Below are 18,900 nucleotides of genomic sequence, written 5' to 3'. Positions count from 1 at the left end.
CCAACTCCCACAGCCTCCGTAATGCTGTGCTGTCATAAAAGCCCCTCTGAGACAGCCAGCTGCAGTGTATGTGCCACACAGGAAAGAGTCTGAAGACCAGCATCTTCTACACCTTTTATCATATTAGTGCCACTATCACGAACTACCACATGGACAGAACTTTTGTACTTAAATACAAAATAAGATATATACAATCAAGATATATATTGTATAAGCGCTACACTTTTCTTTACACTTCATCAGCACATGGCCATTGGACACGCTAGTCCTTGTTTTCGGCAGCTGGCCGTGTTGAACCGCAACAGACTTGGTGGAGTGGATGACCAAGCCGTCCTCATCCTCCTCATCCTCTCTCACCCAGGCTCAGGGTACTTTGTCTGGCAAAGCAGCGGCCAAGGCATCCTCTTCCCTCTGCTCAATGGCATCAGTCACTCCTTCCCTAGCCCCACCATGTCCTCCTGAGGAGTCCCCCGAACTGTTTGACCACAGTGTTGGGTATGCGGATTGAGGATGCACAGCGTTTTGAAGGCTCCGATGATGGTACACAGCTAGAGGAAGGCAGTAATGTGAGCCCAGAGAGAGGGGGTGCCCAAGAAGGACAGCAATCTGTCAGTCATGTTCCCCCAGCTGCAGCATACTGCCAGGTTTTCGACAGTGATGAGGAGGGAGGGGATGATGAGGTCTCTGACTCTACGTGGGTGCATGATAGGAGAGAGGAGGAGGCACAGGCACATCTCCGACGAGGCAGGATGCCCTCCAGGGGCCAGCTTAAGGGCAGCACACCGACTGCATCACAACGCAGAGCTACGCATATGCAGGGCGCTGCTGTGTCTCAGCTTTATTCCCACTTGGGCACCACATGCTTGACCAGACATATGTTGACCTGCCATGCAGTTCATTGGCAAGCGTACCTCAAAGACCCACACCAAAGAACAAAGCGGACCTCCCCTTGCTCCTCATCAGCTGGGATCTCCAACCCCACTATACCTTCAGTCCTCTCTGAAGCCTGCACTGATAGGACTGAAGGTGTAAAATTAGGTGTGTCACAGCCTAGTACATGCGGGCAATCTACTATCGGTACACCAATGGCAGATTGTACCAGCCAAATTTCCCTGCCCCAGCTGCTGCAGTGCCGAAAGAAGTTCTCTCCCTGCCATCCACATGCCCAGCGGTTGAATGCTAGCTTTGCTAAATTGCTTTTCAACTGCTGTCTTTTCGGTTGGTAGATTCTGCCCCCTTCCATGAGTTTGTGGAATGTGCGGTACCTCAGTGGCAAGTTCCCAAACGCCACTTTTTCTCATGGAAGGCGATTCCGGCTCTCTACCGGCATGTGCAAGGCAATGTCCATGCCTCGCTGGACAGGGCAGTCAGTGGTAAGGTGCATATTACCGCTGACTCATGGTCCAGCAGTCATGGACAGGGACGTTACCTATCTTTCACGGTGCATTGGGTGACTCTGCTGGCAGCTGGGAAGGACGCAGGACAAGGTACAGTAGTGTTAGAGGTTGTTCCGCCACCACGCCACCAAAATGCTACTACTGGTTGTGACACACCTCTCTCCTCCACCCCCTCCTCTTCTTCTTCCTCTGTGGCCTCTTCCTGTGCTGATGTGTTCTCGGAACCAGCGGTGCTCCGTAGGCGTTCAAGGGGCTACGCAGGTATGCAGGCAAAGAGATGCCATGCGGTGCTTGAGCTGGTGTGCTTGGGGGACAGGAGCCACACTGGGCCAGAGGTTCTGTCAGCTCTGCAGGGGCAGGCTCAGAGGTGGTTGATGCCATGCCAGCTTAAGCCAGGAATTGTGGTTTGCGACAATGGCACCAACCTCCTCTCCGCCCTGCGACAGGGACAACTGACCCATGTGCCCTGTTTTGCTCATGTCCTTAATTTGGTGGTGCAGCGGTTCTTGGGCAGGTACCCGGACTTACAGGATGTCCTGAAGCAGGCCAGGAAAGTCTGTGTGCATTTCCGACAGTCATATAATGCCAGTGCTCGGCTGGCAGACCTCCAAGGGAATACAACTTGCCCAAGAACATGACATGCCCACCAGGTGGAACTCTACGTTGGCCATGTTGCAGCGGCTGCACACGCAGCAGAGGGCCATCAATGAGTATTTGTGCCAATATGGCAGCAGAACTGGGTCAGGGGAGCTTGTTTTTTCCCCACGCCAGTGGGCCATGATCAGGGATGCATGCACTGTCCTGTCACCATTTGAGGAGGCCACAAGGATGGTGAGCAGTGACAGTGCATGCATCAGTGAGACTGTCCCTCTTATTCACATGTTGGAGCACATGCTGCGTGGAATAATGGACAGGGCCCTTGAGGCAGAAGTGAGGGAGGAAGAGGAGGACTTCCTTATTTCTCAAGGCCCCCTTTATCCAGACAGTGGTCCTGCTTGCCCGCCTATCACACAGGAAGAGGAGGAGGAGGAGGAGGAGGATTGGGTCAGCATGGAGATGGAGCCTAGCACTCAGCACCGAATGCCTCAGCAAACCTACGTTGTATGGCCTCCCTGAACCTGCAAAGCCTGCGGAAGGATCCTCGTATTCGCGCTATCAAGGAGAGGGATCATTACTGGCTGGCAACTCTCCTTGATCCACGTTACAAGAATAAGGTTTGCGGACCTTATCTTGCCGGCGCAGAGGGAGCAGAAGATGAAACATCTTCGGGTGGCCTTGCAGAAAGGTCTGTTCCCAGAGACTGGGGGGTTATAAAATCCAGGTCCTGCACAACGTGTTTCTGAGGCTTTGGTTAGTCACAGAAGGAGCGGTGGAGAAGGTGGCCGTCTGAACGATGCGTTCAGACAATTGTTTAGTGCGCAGCCCCAAGGTATGAACGGTTCCAGCAACCATCGCCAGCATCTGTTTTACATGGTGCGGGAATACCTAGGGGCAAGATCAGACTGGGACACCTTTCCCACCGAAAATCCTCTGGCTTACTGGGTTTTGAGGATGGATCACTGGCCAGAGCTTGCACAGTACGCAATTGAGCTACTGGCTTGTCCTGCATCCAGCGTTCTTTCAGAATGCACATTCAGTGCTGCTGGAGGCTTTGTAACCGATCACAGGGCGCGCCTATCCACCGACACGGTCGATCGACTGACCTTCATAAAAATTAATCAGGCTTGGATCACCTCCAGCTACCAAGCACCTGATGCTGATGTAACTGAATATATTTTTTTGAAATGTCAGATCCCTTCAAGACTGCCTATGCTGATGCTGAGTGACTATACTGTTATGCTTGCTGAGTGACTATCCTTTTCCTCCTCAATGATCATGCTGAGAGCTTGTAAGAACATTTTTGGTTCTTGGAACCGCCACCAGTGGCAAAGGCCCAATTTTTCTGCCCCTGTTTAACAGTGGCGTGTAATTACAATTTTTGATGCAATACTTTGCAGCGGGCTCATTCCTGCGCTCCAACTACAGTATCTGTGAGGGGTTGCAGTGTTGTGGCACCAGCACCAGTGCCTAAGGCCCAATTTTTCTGCCCCTGTTTAACAGTGGCGTGTATTTACAATTTTTGATGCAATACTTTGCAGCGGGCTCATTCCTGCGCTCCAACTAGAGTATCTGTGAGGGGTTGCAGTGTTGTGGCACCAGCACCACCACCACCACCGACAAAGGCCCAATTTTTCAGCCCCTGTTCTACAGGGGCATGCAATTACATTTATTGGTCTAATATTTCACAGCAGGGCCCATTCCTGTGCCCACCAAGAGTAACTGTGAGGGCTTACAGAGTTGTGGCACCAATGCCAGCACCAAAGGCCCAATTTTTCTACCACTGTTCAACAATGGCATGTAATTACAATTATCAACAATTATTGATATAATAGTTCACAGCAGAGCGTTCCAGCGCCCACCAAGACTAACTGTGAGGGCTTACAGTGTTGTGGCAACACCAACACCTAGGGCACAAATTTATGCAGAGTATATACTGCAGGCCCCTACTTTCAAACATCCAACTTACAAACGACTCCTACTTGCAAACGGAAGGAGACAATAGGAAGTGAGAGGAAATCTACCCCTAGGAAGAGAAATTCTCTTCTGTAAGAGGTGTCTCCTGTCCACTGATGCTTTATCACCAATCCTTGTTTCACTAAAAAAAAAAAAATTTTCAAAACATCATTTGTCATTGGGACAGAAAGTGAATTGCAATCTTCTGAACAGATGCACACAGACAGCAAAACAAATGTTTACAGGGGTGATAACCCTTCTCTATGTTTTCAGAAAAGCTTAAAAAGATTTTATGGCTGGAGCTCCACTTTAAAAAAGTACCAGTTCAAAATTACAAACATTCTACTTAACAACAAGCCTACAGTAATATATATTGGTTCTAAGGTCCCCAAACCAAAGAGCCAAAAAGGGGGAGTTGGGGCCATGGTTGGACTATCACGGTACTAGTAACATAGGTATAAAATGTAAAGGCCACCTGGTACCCTGTGTGGTGGCAGCCACCCTCCCCGCCTCTCGTGTTTTTTTTTTAGGTGAGCAGCCGAGTCCATTGTTTCCTAATTTATCTTTTGTAATTGTTGTCTAACATTTAACTGTTTGACGCCTTGTCATTTTAATTGTAGACCTTCTTCTGATGAAGCGGCTGAAGCCGCGATACTAGTAAAGATGTTCGATATGACTCTCAACCCACTGTTCTTCCCCCCCCCCCCCCCCCCCTGGGGACTACTACACTGGTGTTATGTTGGTCGTTTAGTTTTTAACTCTGTATTTCTCTATTGTGTCTTTATTGATATTGTATTCAATAAATTTTTTTTTATTATTTACCTGTTCTCCTTTACATTTTATACCTATGTTACTAGTACCGTGATAGTCCAACCATGGCCCCAACTCCCCCTTTTTGGCTCTTTGGTTTGGGGACCTTAGAACCAATATATATATTTCTATATCCTGGATGATGGTACGCCCCCTTTAAATGTCTGCTTATTTTCTACTCTCAGAGGTTACATAACAAACCTACAGTCTTGTTTGCACCGCCTGTATAATGCTGTTCAAAGTATATAGGGCCAAAGGGGCTTGTAATGACCTGGGGGGAGTGGGGGGAAACCCATGCTATTTTTCTCAATGATTTTCAGTCATATTGCAGGAACCAGACATTACATTAAAGCCGCAAGCTGTTTTAAATTACTTTTTTCTTATAGTAATCTCATTTTGTGCAGGGACAGTTCTAAACACGTGCCACCTCACAGGCATACTATAGACACCCAGCAGGTACGATATTTAAAGGAATTTTTCATATTTTTTTTTCACTTTAAGCATAATTAAAATCACTGCTCCAGAAAAAAATACAGTTTATAAAACTTTTTTTTCCATTGATACATGTTTCCTGGGGCAAGACCCGGGTTTTCAAACCCGTTTTCTGACAATAACTTGCATATTAGGCTTTAAAATGAGCACTTTTGAATTCGAACGTTCGAGTCCCATTGACGTCAATGGGGTTCTAAATGTTTGCGCGAACGTTCGGTCCGTTCAAAGGTTTTGGTGCGAGCCGAACGGGGGGTGTTCGGCTCATCCCTAGTGCTAAAATGATCTATTTGTCTGATTTCAAGGTAAGACTATCGTCTGTCCTCCCATTACTACTATTTGGCTATATGGCTATGCCATATTTACTCAATGTGTCCTTCATTTTCATTGATCTATATAGGCTTTTTCTGTTTGACTTCCTCAGTCAATACTCTGATACGAAGTTTGTGTCAGCAAACTTTAACTCTTTGAAGCCTGACATTTTCACTGCCTTAATACAGGTAAGCCTGCCCAACACATTCTTGACACTGTAAACCTTTTTACACTGTGTCTTACTAATATACACCAATTTTTGGTCCAATTCAGTTCCAGCTGATTCCATCAATTATGGCATGCTAATTGATTTGACCCTGGCAAATCACTTATCACCCCCCCTCTATGCCTATATGTTTGTCAACCTGGTATGTATGGAGGCTATGTTAGCCCCTAAGGGCAGATACTATCCATTGAGCATTCTGCCTGTATCTAACCTATTGTTACCCTATTCTCCTTTCTCTAGCTTTATGGTCTTTCTAGCCCCCTACAGTCACATTAGGGCAGTGTTGGCTCGCTATCCTCTGTAGGCGCCTTTATTGACCGGGCATTTGTGGGACAGCTGGTAGGTGTGATTCTGTGTCTGACCATGTGTGCAATATATGGGGCCACTTTTGTGGCTGGACTGTGATGGGACCTCCAGTACACTGATGTCTGGGATTTCCAGTTCGCGTACTATATATATATATATATTTTTTTGTCTTTTCACTAATTGCTTGTTTTCTTTTGTAGAATTTCATTGTTACACTGAATTTATACTATTCCCCTGAAGAAGCCAATGTTTTGGTGAAACATGTTGGGATAAGTCGGTTTGTATTTGTATTCAATGTACCAGAACAAATATTGATCTTTATATCTTGTTTACCTTGCTCTTTAAAAGAAATTATTTGTACAAATAAATTACGTCGTCTTTTAAAATAAATTACGTGAGGAATTGTGTGACTGGCACCGCTATAATCCCATCCCTCTTTCTTTTGCTATATACCGTATTTATCGGCGTATACCGCGCACTTTTTTGCCCTAAAAATCAGGGCAAAATCATGGGTGCGCGGTATACGCCGATACCCGCTTTCCCGCACCGAGTTTTGAATACTGCGCCGACATATACCGAGCGCAGTACACTCGGGTATAGTCAGGCAGTCTCGGCTCCTTCCGCGCTCACGTCCTGGACGTACAGGACATCAGCGCGGGTAGCCGAGCATTGCCGACAATACACAAGTGTACTGCGCTCTGTATATGTCGGCTCAGTATTCAAACTCGACGCGGGAAACGAGCGGGGAGGACGCAAGGACGCCGCAGAAGGACGCCGGACCCGACGAAGAGGACACCCAAAGCCGCAGAAGGACGCCGGACCCGACGAAGAGGACACACGAAGCCGCAGACGAACGCCGGACCCGACGAGGCCGCCAAAACTGTAAGTACAAAAAAAACGTTTTTTCCACAGGATTGGGGGCAACTTTAGGGGTGCGCGGTATACGCGGGAGCGCGTTATACCGCGATAAATACGGTATATATATATATTTGTAGCGGCCTGACCCTGTTGGGCTGGTGCTGCTTTAAATATAGAATATGAATAGAACATCTTTGATAGTCTGGTCTCAAATAGTTGCCGACACCCCTGATGAACAGAAAAAATGGAGGATCCCCCAGGGTGGGGCTTTTTAGGCAACAGTAGTACAAGTAGTCATAGTAGATACAAAAATATGTAATAGTTTAATAGTAACAAAAGGTATCCAACAATATATGGTAAACATGTATAATACAAAAGTTTAAAAACAACACATTAATGGGGTGTGGTTGGAAAAGAGTGAAGAGTCCACAATATAAATACTGGGCCCAACGCGTTTCGGGTTTCCTTCTTCAGGGACCGAAGTATGTGTGGAGTCAGAAAGTGTGACAAACAACTTTTCTAGAAAAAATAAATAAATAGCAATGTGTTGAAAATAATAACATACAAAGGAAAAATGTATAAATATTAAACTGGCACAGATAAGAAAACATCATACCACCCAAGACGTTTCAAAGGCTCAGCACACCCCTTAAGAAGACTTTGCGGTCGGGACGCATGGCAAACCTCGGATGGTGAAGAGAGGAATGAGGACTGGCATCTGTGTCAATCACAACGTAGCAAGACCTTTGGCCCGAAGTGTCACAGCGTAAAAAAGTTTATTAGGTTGTATTTTTGTTTTTACCTGTCCCAAAATATAAATAAATAAAAGGGCAGGATAATATAAACAAAACCAGAGGCAAAAAGTCGCAAAAAATCGCAAAAAGAAAGCTGAACCACGAATTTATATATGAGGTGAGAGACATACCTGTAATATCAAAGAGTAGCCAAAGAGGTCAGTAGAGGGCTCAAAAGCTAAAAATGAAAATAATATGGATCACAATTTAGAAATGTGCAGAGTATGAAGAAATGACATGTAAAGCAACAGGTTGGAAGTCGAACTGGGAGACATCAAAGGAAAAGGTACTTACATGGGAAGAGGACACAAGCAGTGTGAGGTGTATACAGATGCTGCAGCCGTCCAGCAATGTCTGACATTGTGGGGCTGCTGGGCTTTAAATAGGAGAAGGGAGGGAGGGGGGAGTAAGGTGGGTGGAGTCTGTCAAAGATAGCCTGAGTGCTATGGGTCAGTGTGAAAGAAGGGGGCGGTGTTAAGTGATGTCGACGTGAAGCATATCCGAGTGAGGAGGGGGGAGGGACGGGTATGTCCCGCTCTCCTCACATGGAAGCCCACACTGGTGACGTAGAGCTGCATAGAGACGCAACTAAGGTGTGGTAAACAGTGGGCGGGACAGAGAGAGAGGGCGGAGGATACGCCCTGCTCTCTCACCTCCGCCCATACTCGCCGCCTGACGGCGCGATGACGTAGGCACGCCGCCGCAAAGAGATGCAAATGTGTGTGATGTAGAGTGGGCGGGACAGAGAGAGAGAGGGCGGAAGATACGTCCTGCTCTCTCACCTCCGCCCACACTGGCCGCCTGACAGCGCGAGTGACGTAGGCACGCCACAGCGCCGCTAGGAGCTACACGGCAAGTGACCAATGAGATCACCTGACACGGGGGTAAAAGATATGCAAATGAGTAAGCTATTTATTAGCAGAGTATGCAAGAGACATATGATAAAAGGGGCTAGACGATGTTGGTACTGGGGGAGATAAGTACATAAAAGGTCAGCTAGGGAGGAAAAAGTAAAGAAGGGGGATAAGTGTGTTGAAACTGCTAAAAGCAAATAAAGGTTTGTATATAGAGTGATATTGTAAACACAGATACTGCTCAGTGCAAGTAGGGGTTTGTATGTACAGTAGTTTTATATACAGGTATGCTCAGCCATAAAATTAAAGGGACAGCAATCAAAAAAGATTTTATATTGTAAGGATATATTAATTATACAAAAAAAGGGACACATGGGCCAATAGGTCCAGGGGCAATAAGGAAAAAACAGGGGCATGGAACTGTCCACTGTGTGATCCCTGCCCCTGTTATAGGCGCAAGGGGACCAGGTCAAAAAAAGCCGTCTCCCATGCAAAGAGGACAGACGGCTTACGTGCGCCCAGCTAAGGAGTGACAGTGAAGGGGATGCCAGTCGAGCCAATATGCGCTTGGAAGGCGAAGTCTAAATTGTGATCCATATTATTTTCATTTTTAGCTTTTGAGCCCTCTACTGACCTCTTTGGCTACTCTTTGATATTACAGGTATGTCTCTCACCTCATATATAAATTTGTGGTTCAGCTTTCTTTTTGCGATTTTTTGCGACTTTTTGCCTCTGGTTTTGTTTATATTATCCTGCCCTTTTATTTATTTATATTTTGGGACAGGTAAAAACAAAAATACAACCTAATAAACTTTTTTACGCTGTGACACTTCGGGCCAAAGGTCTTGCTACGTTGTGATTGACACAGATGCCAGTCCTCATTCCTCTCTTCACCATCCGAGGTTTGCCATGCGTCCCGACCGCAAAGTCTTCTTAAGGGGTGTGCTGAGCCTTTGAAACGTCTTGGGTGGTATGATGTTTTCTTATCTGTGCCAGTTTAATATTTATACATTTTTCCTTTGTATGTTATTATTTTCAACACATTGCTATTTATTTATTTTTTCTAGAAAATTTGTTTGTCACACTTTCTGACTCCACACATACTTCGGTCCCTGAAGAAGGAAACCCGAAACGCGTTGGGCTCAGTATTTATATTGTGGACTCTTCACTCTTTTCCAACCACACCCCATTAATGTGTTGTTTTTAAACTTTTGTATTATACATGTTTACCATATATTGTTGGATACCTTTTGTTACTATTAAACTATTACATATTTTTGTATCTACTATGACTACTTGTACTACTGTTGCCTAAAAAGCCCCACCCTGGGGGATCCTCCATTTTTTCTTTAAATATAGAAGGGACTCTGGGTGATAGTTAACTCAGACATGTATAATTTTGGTTAAATTTGGCCTTTGTTTCAGCCGTGGCTGTGCTGAGAGTGACCACCATTGTTTGTCTGTGGTGTTGTTACCACCCCAGGCCAAGGGTGGCAGCAGCTAAGTCAGGGTGATATTGGGTGTCTCTGCTCGGCAGCCAATCAGTGGGGGTTGATTGTCCCGCTGTGCATGCTGGAGACGGGTACTTAAGGAACAGACACCATGGAGCCCAGGTCGTCGATCCTTGATCTGTTGAGTAGGCCCAGTAAGCAGACTGGGCTTACGGTTTTAAGGTGATCCTGTGCTGTCCGTCCTGGAGGAAGGAAGCCGCTTGATGAAGGACCTATCTTGGAGAGGACCAAGCTGGAGGCTGGTATCTCGGGAGAGGCCTGGAAGCTTCATCCAAGGATGCACCGTGTACTGAGAGGCTTGATGGTGATCGCCTATCAGACTTGAATTCTGCGAGAATTAACCTAGAGATCTGGGTGCTGAATCCTGAGCTAGGGGATTCTGGACCAAAAGTGTCTCAACTCAAAGGAAGGTCTGTGGCAGAGACTGTACTTTGTTCCGTGCGCCACTCCAGTTGCTAGGCCGGTGAGAGAGTCCTATCTGGGTGCGCAATACCCACTCAGGCTAGAGTGGCGACGAAAGCTGTGTTGCTGGAAGCAGAAATGTTTCTGGATTGAAACCTTGCACCTAAACCTATCTACTTATAACCCTTCCACCCTTTTCCATCTACTTCTTCTTTCCTTATCAAGTTCTACAAATAAATCTTAGAAAAAGAAGTCTAAAGTGTGGACATTGAACTTTCTCAACTCTCATCTACCATGCTAGACGGCTAGAAGATAGAGGTAACATGCCGCCCGAAAATTTCCAGCAGCTCCTTCGGGGGTAGTGCTACATATATATATATATATATATATATATATATATATATATATGAATATATATATTAACCACTAGAGTACCGGGCCATCGTCAAATGACGGCTCCACGGTTACTCTGAAAATTCAACAGGACGTCATTTGGCGTCCTGTATTCTTGTGGCCACTGGGGGGCGCGCGAGCGCGCCGGCGGCCGCGCGCGCGCGCCCGGCGCGTCCCCGAGATGCCGATGCGCGTGCCTGGCGGTCGCGATGTCCGCCAGGCACTCGGAATCGGCGGCTACAGGGACAAGACGTGGAGCTCTGTGTGTAAACACAGAGCTCCACGTCCTGTCAGGGGACAGAGGAGACCGATCTGTGTCTCTTGTACATAGGGACATAGATCGGTCACCTCCCCCAGTCACCCCCCTTTCCCCACAGTTAGAACACAATTTAGGGATACATATTAACCCCTCCCTCACCCCCTAGTGTTAACCCCTTGAATGCCAGTCACATTTATACAGTAATTAGTGCATATTTATCGCATTAATCGCTGTATAAATGTGAATGGCGCCAAAAACGTGTCAAAAGTGTCCGATGTGTTCGCCGCAATGTCACGGTGACAGTAAAAAAATCGCAAATCGCCGCCAATACTAGTAAAAAAATTAATAAAATAAAAATGCCATAAATCTATCAGCTATTTTGTAAACGCTATAACTTTTGCGCAAACCAATCAATATATGATCATTGCGATTTTTTTTTTACCAAAAATATGTAGAAGAATACATATCGGCCTAAACTGAGGAAAAAAAAACGTTTTTTTTTTTTTAAATTGTGATATTTATTAAATAAAAAAGTAAAAAATAGTGTTTTTTTTTTAAATTGTCACTCTTCTTTTGTTTATAGCGCAAAAAATAAAAACCGCAGAGGTGATCAAATACCACCAAAAGAAAGCTCTATTTGTGGGAACAAAATGATAAAAAAATTGTTTGGGTACAGTGTAGCATGACCGCGCAATTGTCATTCAAAGTGCGACAGTGCTGAAAGCTGAAAATTGGCTTGGGCAGGAAGGGGCGTAAGTGCCCAGTATGGAAGTGGTTAAATACACTGCCTGCACGTCACTAACTAACCTGCCTCCCTAATCTAGCTCAATCTATCTCCGTCCACACACTATACAAGGCCGCTATGTAAGCAGCCTTATATAGTGTGGGGCGTGGACTTAGTCCCTCTGAGCCATGATCGGCAGCAGAGCGTGCTGTGATTGGCCAAAGCATGCAGGTCAGGTGCATGCTTTGGCCAATCATCAGACAATCTCTCATTATGGGGCATTCCACGGCGTACTAATTTCCCACGAACGCCCCATATGTTTGATTCGTTCGCAAGCAAATTTCCCATGAACATCCGATGCTCGAGTCAAAATTACGCTAGACTCGAACCGCAGCCTCATCCCTACCCCTACAGCGCTGCAATTATTGATTTATGTATTCTGAAAGCAAACCCTGTTGCTGTCAGAAGAAACAGATTAGTGCTGCAGCTGAATGGCATTCCTGCAAAGCAAACAACAGTTAACAATAAAACACAGTAACAATAAAACATTAACTCAATAAAACAACACCTATTTTTGCAATCTGTGCCAAAAAAGAGTAAACAATATATGCTGAAGAAAATAATAATAAAGGGCGCAAAGATCATAAATATATTAATCAAACTGAATGAATGAATGAATGAGCGCTGCACATGCAAACTGAATCGCCCTTAGTCGCTTTTTGCAGCCAGTGTCTTCCTGGCTGGTGAGGTCATTTACCCTGTAGGATCTCAACACTCTTGGAACACACATATATACATATATACTGGGCCAATTTGGACAGGATCCAATTAACCTACCAGCATATCTTTGGAGTTTGGGAGGAAACCCACGCAGACACAGTGAGAACAGGCAGATAATGTCGTGGTCGGGATTTGAACCAGCGACCCTTTTGCTGCTAGGTGAAAGTGCTAACCACTACACCATTGTGTTGCCCTGCCCTGCCCTGATGTGAAATTAATCTATACCAATGAATACCCTATGACAGGTACACCATCAGAATTCAAGGCTAGGGTCTCTCAAAATGCGATAGCCAGTTTCCTGATTATCTAACATCTTTCGAGACCCTGTGTGTATGTGTGTCCTAGACTGTGCCATGCTGTACTCTATACTAATACTTCACTGGTGTGTGGTAGCGACGTAAACAGTCCTGGATGCAGTGGCCAGGAGGGACAAAAATAGCGGGGCCTATATCCGTGTTTACTACAGACACAACATCTTAGAGTAAAGTACGTCTGACCTTAGCAGCGACCTCTACTCAACAGTCATCAGAGCTATCTGTCAGGGTGCTACTGCTCTCTACAGGTTCGTATACAGAGCCTGATTCTGACAGTGAGGCTTCCCCATTGCTCTAATCTGTCATGCTTAGTATACTGTAGGCCTCTTCACTAGTGTACCTTTTGCTTGACATTTTGGCCACAAAATTTATAGGTGCCTAGTGTGACTCACGGGGTAAAAAGCAACTGGTTGTCTGGGACTGTTTAAACCCCTACAAATAAAATGTACCAGCTAGTGCTAGCAGAGATCAGGCCTGATTCTGGTTGTGTGTACTGTGTATCTCAAGTGACAGTGATCTACTGACACTGATCTTGTTGGTAAGGGGGGGTAGAGGAGCTAAACGCAGGTGCTGGCAGGTCTCGGGGCTGATCCTGATAACGCTGCGCTTTTGGGAACACTATACTATTGTACTATTGAGGACGCTAGTATAGTTCTGATCTGATCAAAGATATTGTTCCGTTCAGACTATACTAGTAATGGAGGTGTACAGCGTGTCTGTGTTAGAGTTACCTGTAATCAAACGGAATAAATGTGATAATTAATATGTGGCGGTCAATTTGACGCTGTCTGGGATTGAAGCTAACTGATGCTAATGCTATCTGGTGTCACCTGTGACACTAATAAAGTGATAAGAAAAAAGATCTGTACACTGTACTAGTGATTCTGTGGCAGAGCAGTGAAAGGGTTAACTGGGAGGCAATCTGGGGGTTGAAACTTTATTTGAGAATATGTGGCGGGTTTCCCCAATGCTATCTGGGACTGACGCTAACGCTACTTAGTGTCACCAGTGACACTAATACACTGATCAGCAAAAACATCTGTACTTTGGCCCAGATTCACAAAGGAGATACGACGGAGTATCTCAGATACTCCGTCGTATCTCTCAGGCCCCGTACACACGAGAGGATCCATCCGCTGGAATTGATCCGCGGACCGGCTCCAGCGGATAGATCCCCTGGTGTGTACAATCCAGCGGATCTGTTTCCGCAGATTTTTATCCCCTGGGATGGATTTCAAGCAGATAAAAAATTTGAAGACATGCTTTCAAATCTATCCGCTTGAATCCATCCCAACGGATTGATCCGCTGGTCTGTACAGACTCACCGGATCAATCCGTCCGAATGGATCCCCCGCATGCGTCGTAATGATTCGACGCATGCGTGGAATTCATTATATGACAGCGTCGCGCACGTCGCTGCGTCATCATCGCGGCGACGGCGCGACACGTCATCGCGAGGGGATTTTGGCGCGGATTTCGATCCGATGGTGAGTACACTCCATCGGATCCAAATCCGTGGAAATCCTCGAGAGGATTTATCCGCGGAAACGGTCCGTTGGACCGTATCCGCGGATAAATCCTCTCGTGTGTACTAGGCCTCAGAGTATCTATGCGATTGATTCATAGAATCAGTTACGCATAGATATCCCTAAGATCCGACAGGTGTAATTGTTTTACACTGTCGGATCTTAGGATGCAGTACCGCGGCCGCCGCTGGGGGGAGTTTGCGTCGTAAACCAGCGTCGGGTATGCAAATTAGGAGTTACGGCGATCCACGACGGATTTTCGCGTTCGCTACGTCGCCGCTAGTCTAGTTTCCCGTCGCAAAGTTAGTCGTCATTTTGGGTGCCTTAACTTTACACAGCACACGTATGTGCTGCATAAAGTATGGCCGTCGTTCCCGCGTCGAAATTAAAAAATTAATGTCATTTGCGTAAGCCGTCCGGGAATACGGAATTACGCTACACGCGTTGCCGTTCGAAAAAATGACATCACGTCGCGCAAAGCACGGTGGGTAATTCAAAAGGGAGCATGCGCAGTAGGTCCGGCGCGGGAGCGTGCCTAATTTAAATGGCACACGCCCCTTTGAATTACGCGGGCTTACGCCGGAGGCCGCCAGCGTAGTTTTCATCGCAAGTGCTTTGTGAATCAGGCACTTGCGATGAAAACTTGCGGTGGTGTAACGTATCTACGATACGTTACGCCGCCGTACTTCTACCTGAATCTGGCCCACTGTACCTAATGACACTGTGACAGTGAGTGAAAGGTTTAACTGGGGGGTGAACAAGGGGTTAAATGTGCCTAACTATGTGATCTGGTGTCAGTGTAGTGCTTGCACTCACAATAGATGCTATCTCTTCTCACACTGGAACCGAAAAGGACTCGAGGGGAGAAGATTGCATGATTTTTTCTGTGTATGTATTGTAAACACAGACACAGGTGTTTCTGTGATTTGTCAGAACCAATAAGGAAGTCCAGGCCATAAATCATTGGCCTAGACCTGAAGATTGATTGGTTCTGAACCGAATCACAGCACTGCCGGGCCTGCGGGCGTGTGCGTGTGTGCCCTTTGCCCTCACAAAAATTGGGATAAGGGAGACAGAAAACCCCCAAAAAGAAAGTCAAGGATGGACCAAGCAGCCTAAATTGGGAAAATGTATTTTCCAAAATTAAGCTGCTTGGTCCACCCTTGATTTTCTGGTTTTCTTTCTCCCATATCCCGATTTTTGTGATTGCCTATTAAGAATACTGTTTGTCAAGAAAATGCAAATATCTGAATTTCCACACATTGGCCACAGGTTCACTTTAAAACTGTGTTTACTTTGCTTTTAAATGTTCTTTGCATATGTTTGGGTTTTCAGCCTTTTTGGTTGTGCATTATTGAAACCTTTTACTGTAATGAACACAGCCTCACTTTATTCACTTATTCAAGTAAGTGAAAATGTACCCCGTATATTGAACCCTTTCTACTCCTTTAGTAAATCAGCCACATATAATAAAAGCACATGTGATAACAATACATGCATTCTACAATTTAGATTAGTAAGTGTAAAGTAGTAAAACATACCTTCAACTGTTACCAGATTTATTGTAATCCCAATTCTGTTATCTGGAAGAATGCATTTGTATTGGCCAGAAGTATTTAAACTCACAGGTAATTTGACTCCATATGAACAGTTCATGTGGTTGTGAAATTTTCCACTGCTTGTACTTTGATTGTTAAAATTCACATGTATAGTGTCTTTGGTTACTGCATCATGTGATGTCCAGTGCCAGCTAATATGTGTGACTTTTTTTGGCACATTGCAGAGTAACACAACATTATCGCCATTGGCTCGGTATATTGTAAATTCATCCTTTGTATTCCCTAGAAGACAAATTATTATATACAGTAGCTTTCCCATCTTCCTCATTGACACAGTATGCCACATTTGTTCATAGATCAAACAATGTATGCAGACTCCCCACACAAATAATTTATTCCCAGTCTTGACCAATAACCTGCACCCGAAGAAAGAAGAAAAGTCCTGGATGGCCGCACACCGTTCAAGGCATCTTCATTAATAATGTAATATCCAATACAGTCACTTAGGCCCTGTACACACGATCAGTCTAAACCGATGAGAACGGACTGAAGTTCAGTTTCATTGGTTAACCGATGAAGCTGACTGATGGTCTGATGTGCCTACACACCATCAGTTAAAAAACCGATCGAGTCCAACGCGGTGATGTAAAACACAGCGACTTGCTGAAAAAAACAAAGTTCAATGCTTCCAAGCATGCGTCGACTTGATTCTGAGCATGCGCGGGTTTTAAACCAATGTTTTTGCATACTAACCGTCGGTTTTGACCTATTGGTTACCAGTCCATCAGTTAAATTTTAAGGCAAGTTCTAAATTTCTGGACTGAAGGATAACTGACTGATGGGGCCCACACACGGTCGGTTTGGACCGATGAATCTGAACTTCAGTCCGTTTTCATCGGTTTAGACTGATCGTGTGTACAGGGCCTCAGAGTGTAGAAAGAACAGGAAAAAAACAGCTAGCGCATTTCACGCCGTTTATTGGTGCTTAATCATGTTCTTTCTACACTCAAAGTGACTGTATTGGATTTTACATTATTAAAGCGGGGGTTCACCCGTACATAACACTTTTTCCCCTTAGCTTCATGCTCGTTTTGTCTAGGGGAATCGGCTAGTTGTTTTAAAATATGATCCGTACTTACTGTTCACGAGATGCATCTTCTCCGCCGCTTCCGGGTATGGGCTGCGGGACTGGGCGTTCCTATTTTGATTGACAGTCTTCCGAGAGGCTTCCGACGGTCGCATCCATCGCGTCACGATTTTCCGAAAGAAGCCGAACGTCGGTGCGCAGGCGCAGTATAGAGCCGCACCGACGTTCGGCTTCTTTCGGCTACTAGTGACGCGATGGATGCGACCGTCGGAAACCTCTCGGAAGACTGTCAATCAAGAAGGAACGCCCGCTCCCGAAGACCCATACCCGGAAGCGACGGAGAAGATGCATCTCGAAAACGGTAAGTACAGCTCATATTTTAAAACAACTAGCCGATTCCCCTAGACAAAACGAGCATCCATCTAAGGGGAAAAATTGTTTTATGGGTGAACTCCCGCTTTAATAAAGATGCCTTCAACGGTGTTCGGCCGTCCAGGACTTTTCTTCTTTCTTCAAGTTTGTGCAGAGCCGTAACCCGTGAGTGCAGCATAGGGCGTGTGCTCGTAAAGGTCCGTGGCTTAGTGAGCGGCAATTTTTTCCCAATAACATGCACACCACTGGAAGAGACCCCCCCCCCAAAAAAAAAAAATTAACTAAGAGGAAGAAAAAATAATGGTGCTAATAGTCCAGTCACCAAGACCAAAGAGTAGTTTTTATGAAAGGGTGGAGTACAACTTGACTTTTGTGGGTTTGATGTGTAAATAGACATATGTAACTATGTACCAGTGTTCTTTCATTAGATCTTCGGGTGGGCTTTATTTAAAGGAGGAACCACAGAAGACCAGAGCAAATTATTATTCATTGCAGTACTTCCTTCTATGATTCAGTTTGATTATTCAAATGCAGTTTGGGAAAGAAAATGAAAGCTACAAGCTAAATCATTACATGATGGTTGCAAGAAAATGATCAATAGGAATCAATGGTGGCCCGTCCATTAGGGGTGCATGGGTGCTGCCCCCATACATGCATCTGGTCCCCTAATCTACATGCAGGGTGCTGGCGCATGGATTCCAATGGGGGGTTTTAAACATGTGATTAGAGCCAGAGGCTCTAATTTAAAGCTTAATTTAAAAAAAAAAAGAAATAATGCACCCTACTCTTAATAGAAAAAAAAGTTCTGTGATCATAGAAAGGCAAGAATGCTGCAAATACGAGATTTTATGTAAGTCATGGAGATATGCGATACCTATTTTTTACATTTGAAAAACATAAGACCAAAAGTATTGGGACACCTGCCTTTTCACTCATATGAACTTTAATGGCATTCCAATCTTAGTCCGTAGGGTTCAATATTGAGTTGGCCCACCCTTTGCAGCTATGACAACTTCAACTCTTCTGGGAAGGCTGTTTACAAGGTTTAGGAGTGTGTCTATGGGAATGTTTGACCATTCTTCCAAACTCGCTCATCCATATATTTATGGACCTTGCTTTGTGCATTGGTGCGCAGTCATGTTGGAACAAGTGACCATCCCTAAACTGTTTCCACAAAGCTGGGCGCATGAAATTGTCCAAAATGTCTTAGTATGCTGAAGCCTTAAGAGTTTTCTTCACTGGACAAGCCCTAATAAACAACCCCACACCATAATACCCCCTCCACCAAATGATTAGGACCAGTGCACAAAGCAAGGTCCATAAAGACATGGATAAGCGAGTTTGGGGTTGAGGAACTTGACTGGCCTGCACAGA

At 45.4% G+C, this 18,900-nt stretch overlaps 1 protein-coding gene across 1 annotated transcript in view; it reads right to left on the bottom strand.

Moving 5' to 3' along the window:
* Positions 1-32: 32 nt before the first annotated feature.
* The window catches only part of LOC120930457, a 30,550-nt gene continuing 11,682 nt past the window's right edge, over positions 33-18,900 (bottom strand). Inside the window, exons 3-5 of the mRNA XM_040341640.1 lie at positions 16,050-16,349; positions 7,877-7,923; positions 33-167 (exon numbers count right to left, since the gene is read on the bottom strand). Of these exons, the coding sequence (XP_040197574.1) occupies positions 33-167; positions 7,877-7,923; positions 16,050-16,349 (482 nt within the window). The remainder of the gene's footprint in view (positions 168-7,876; positions 7,924-16,049; positions 16,350-18,900) is intronic.

The sequence above is a fragment of the Rana temporaria genome, chromosome 3 (genome assembly GCF_905171775.1).
Source record: "Rana temporaria chromosome 3, aRanTem1.1, whole genome shotgun sequence".
NCBI lineage: Eukaryota > Metazoa > Chordata > Amphibia > Anura > Ranidae > Rana > Rana temporaria.
This window is presented reverse-complemented; position numbering and strand designations above follow the sequence as displayed.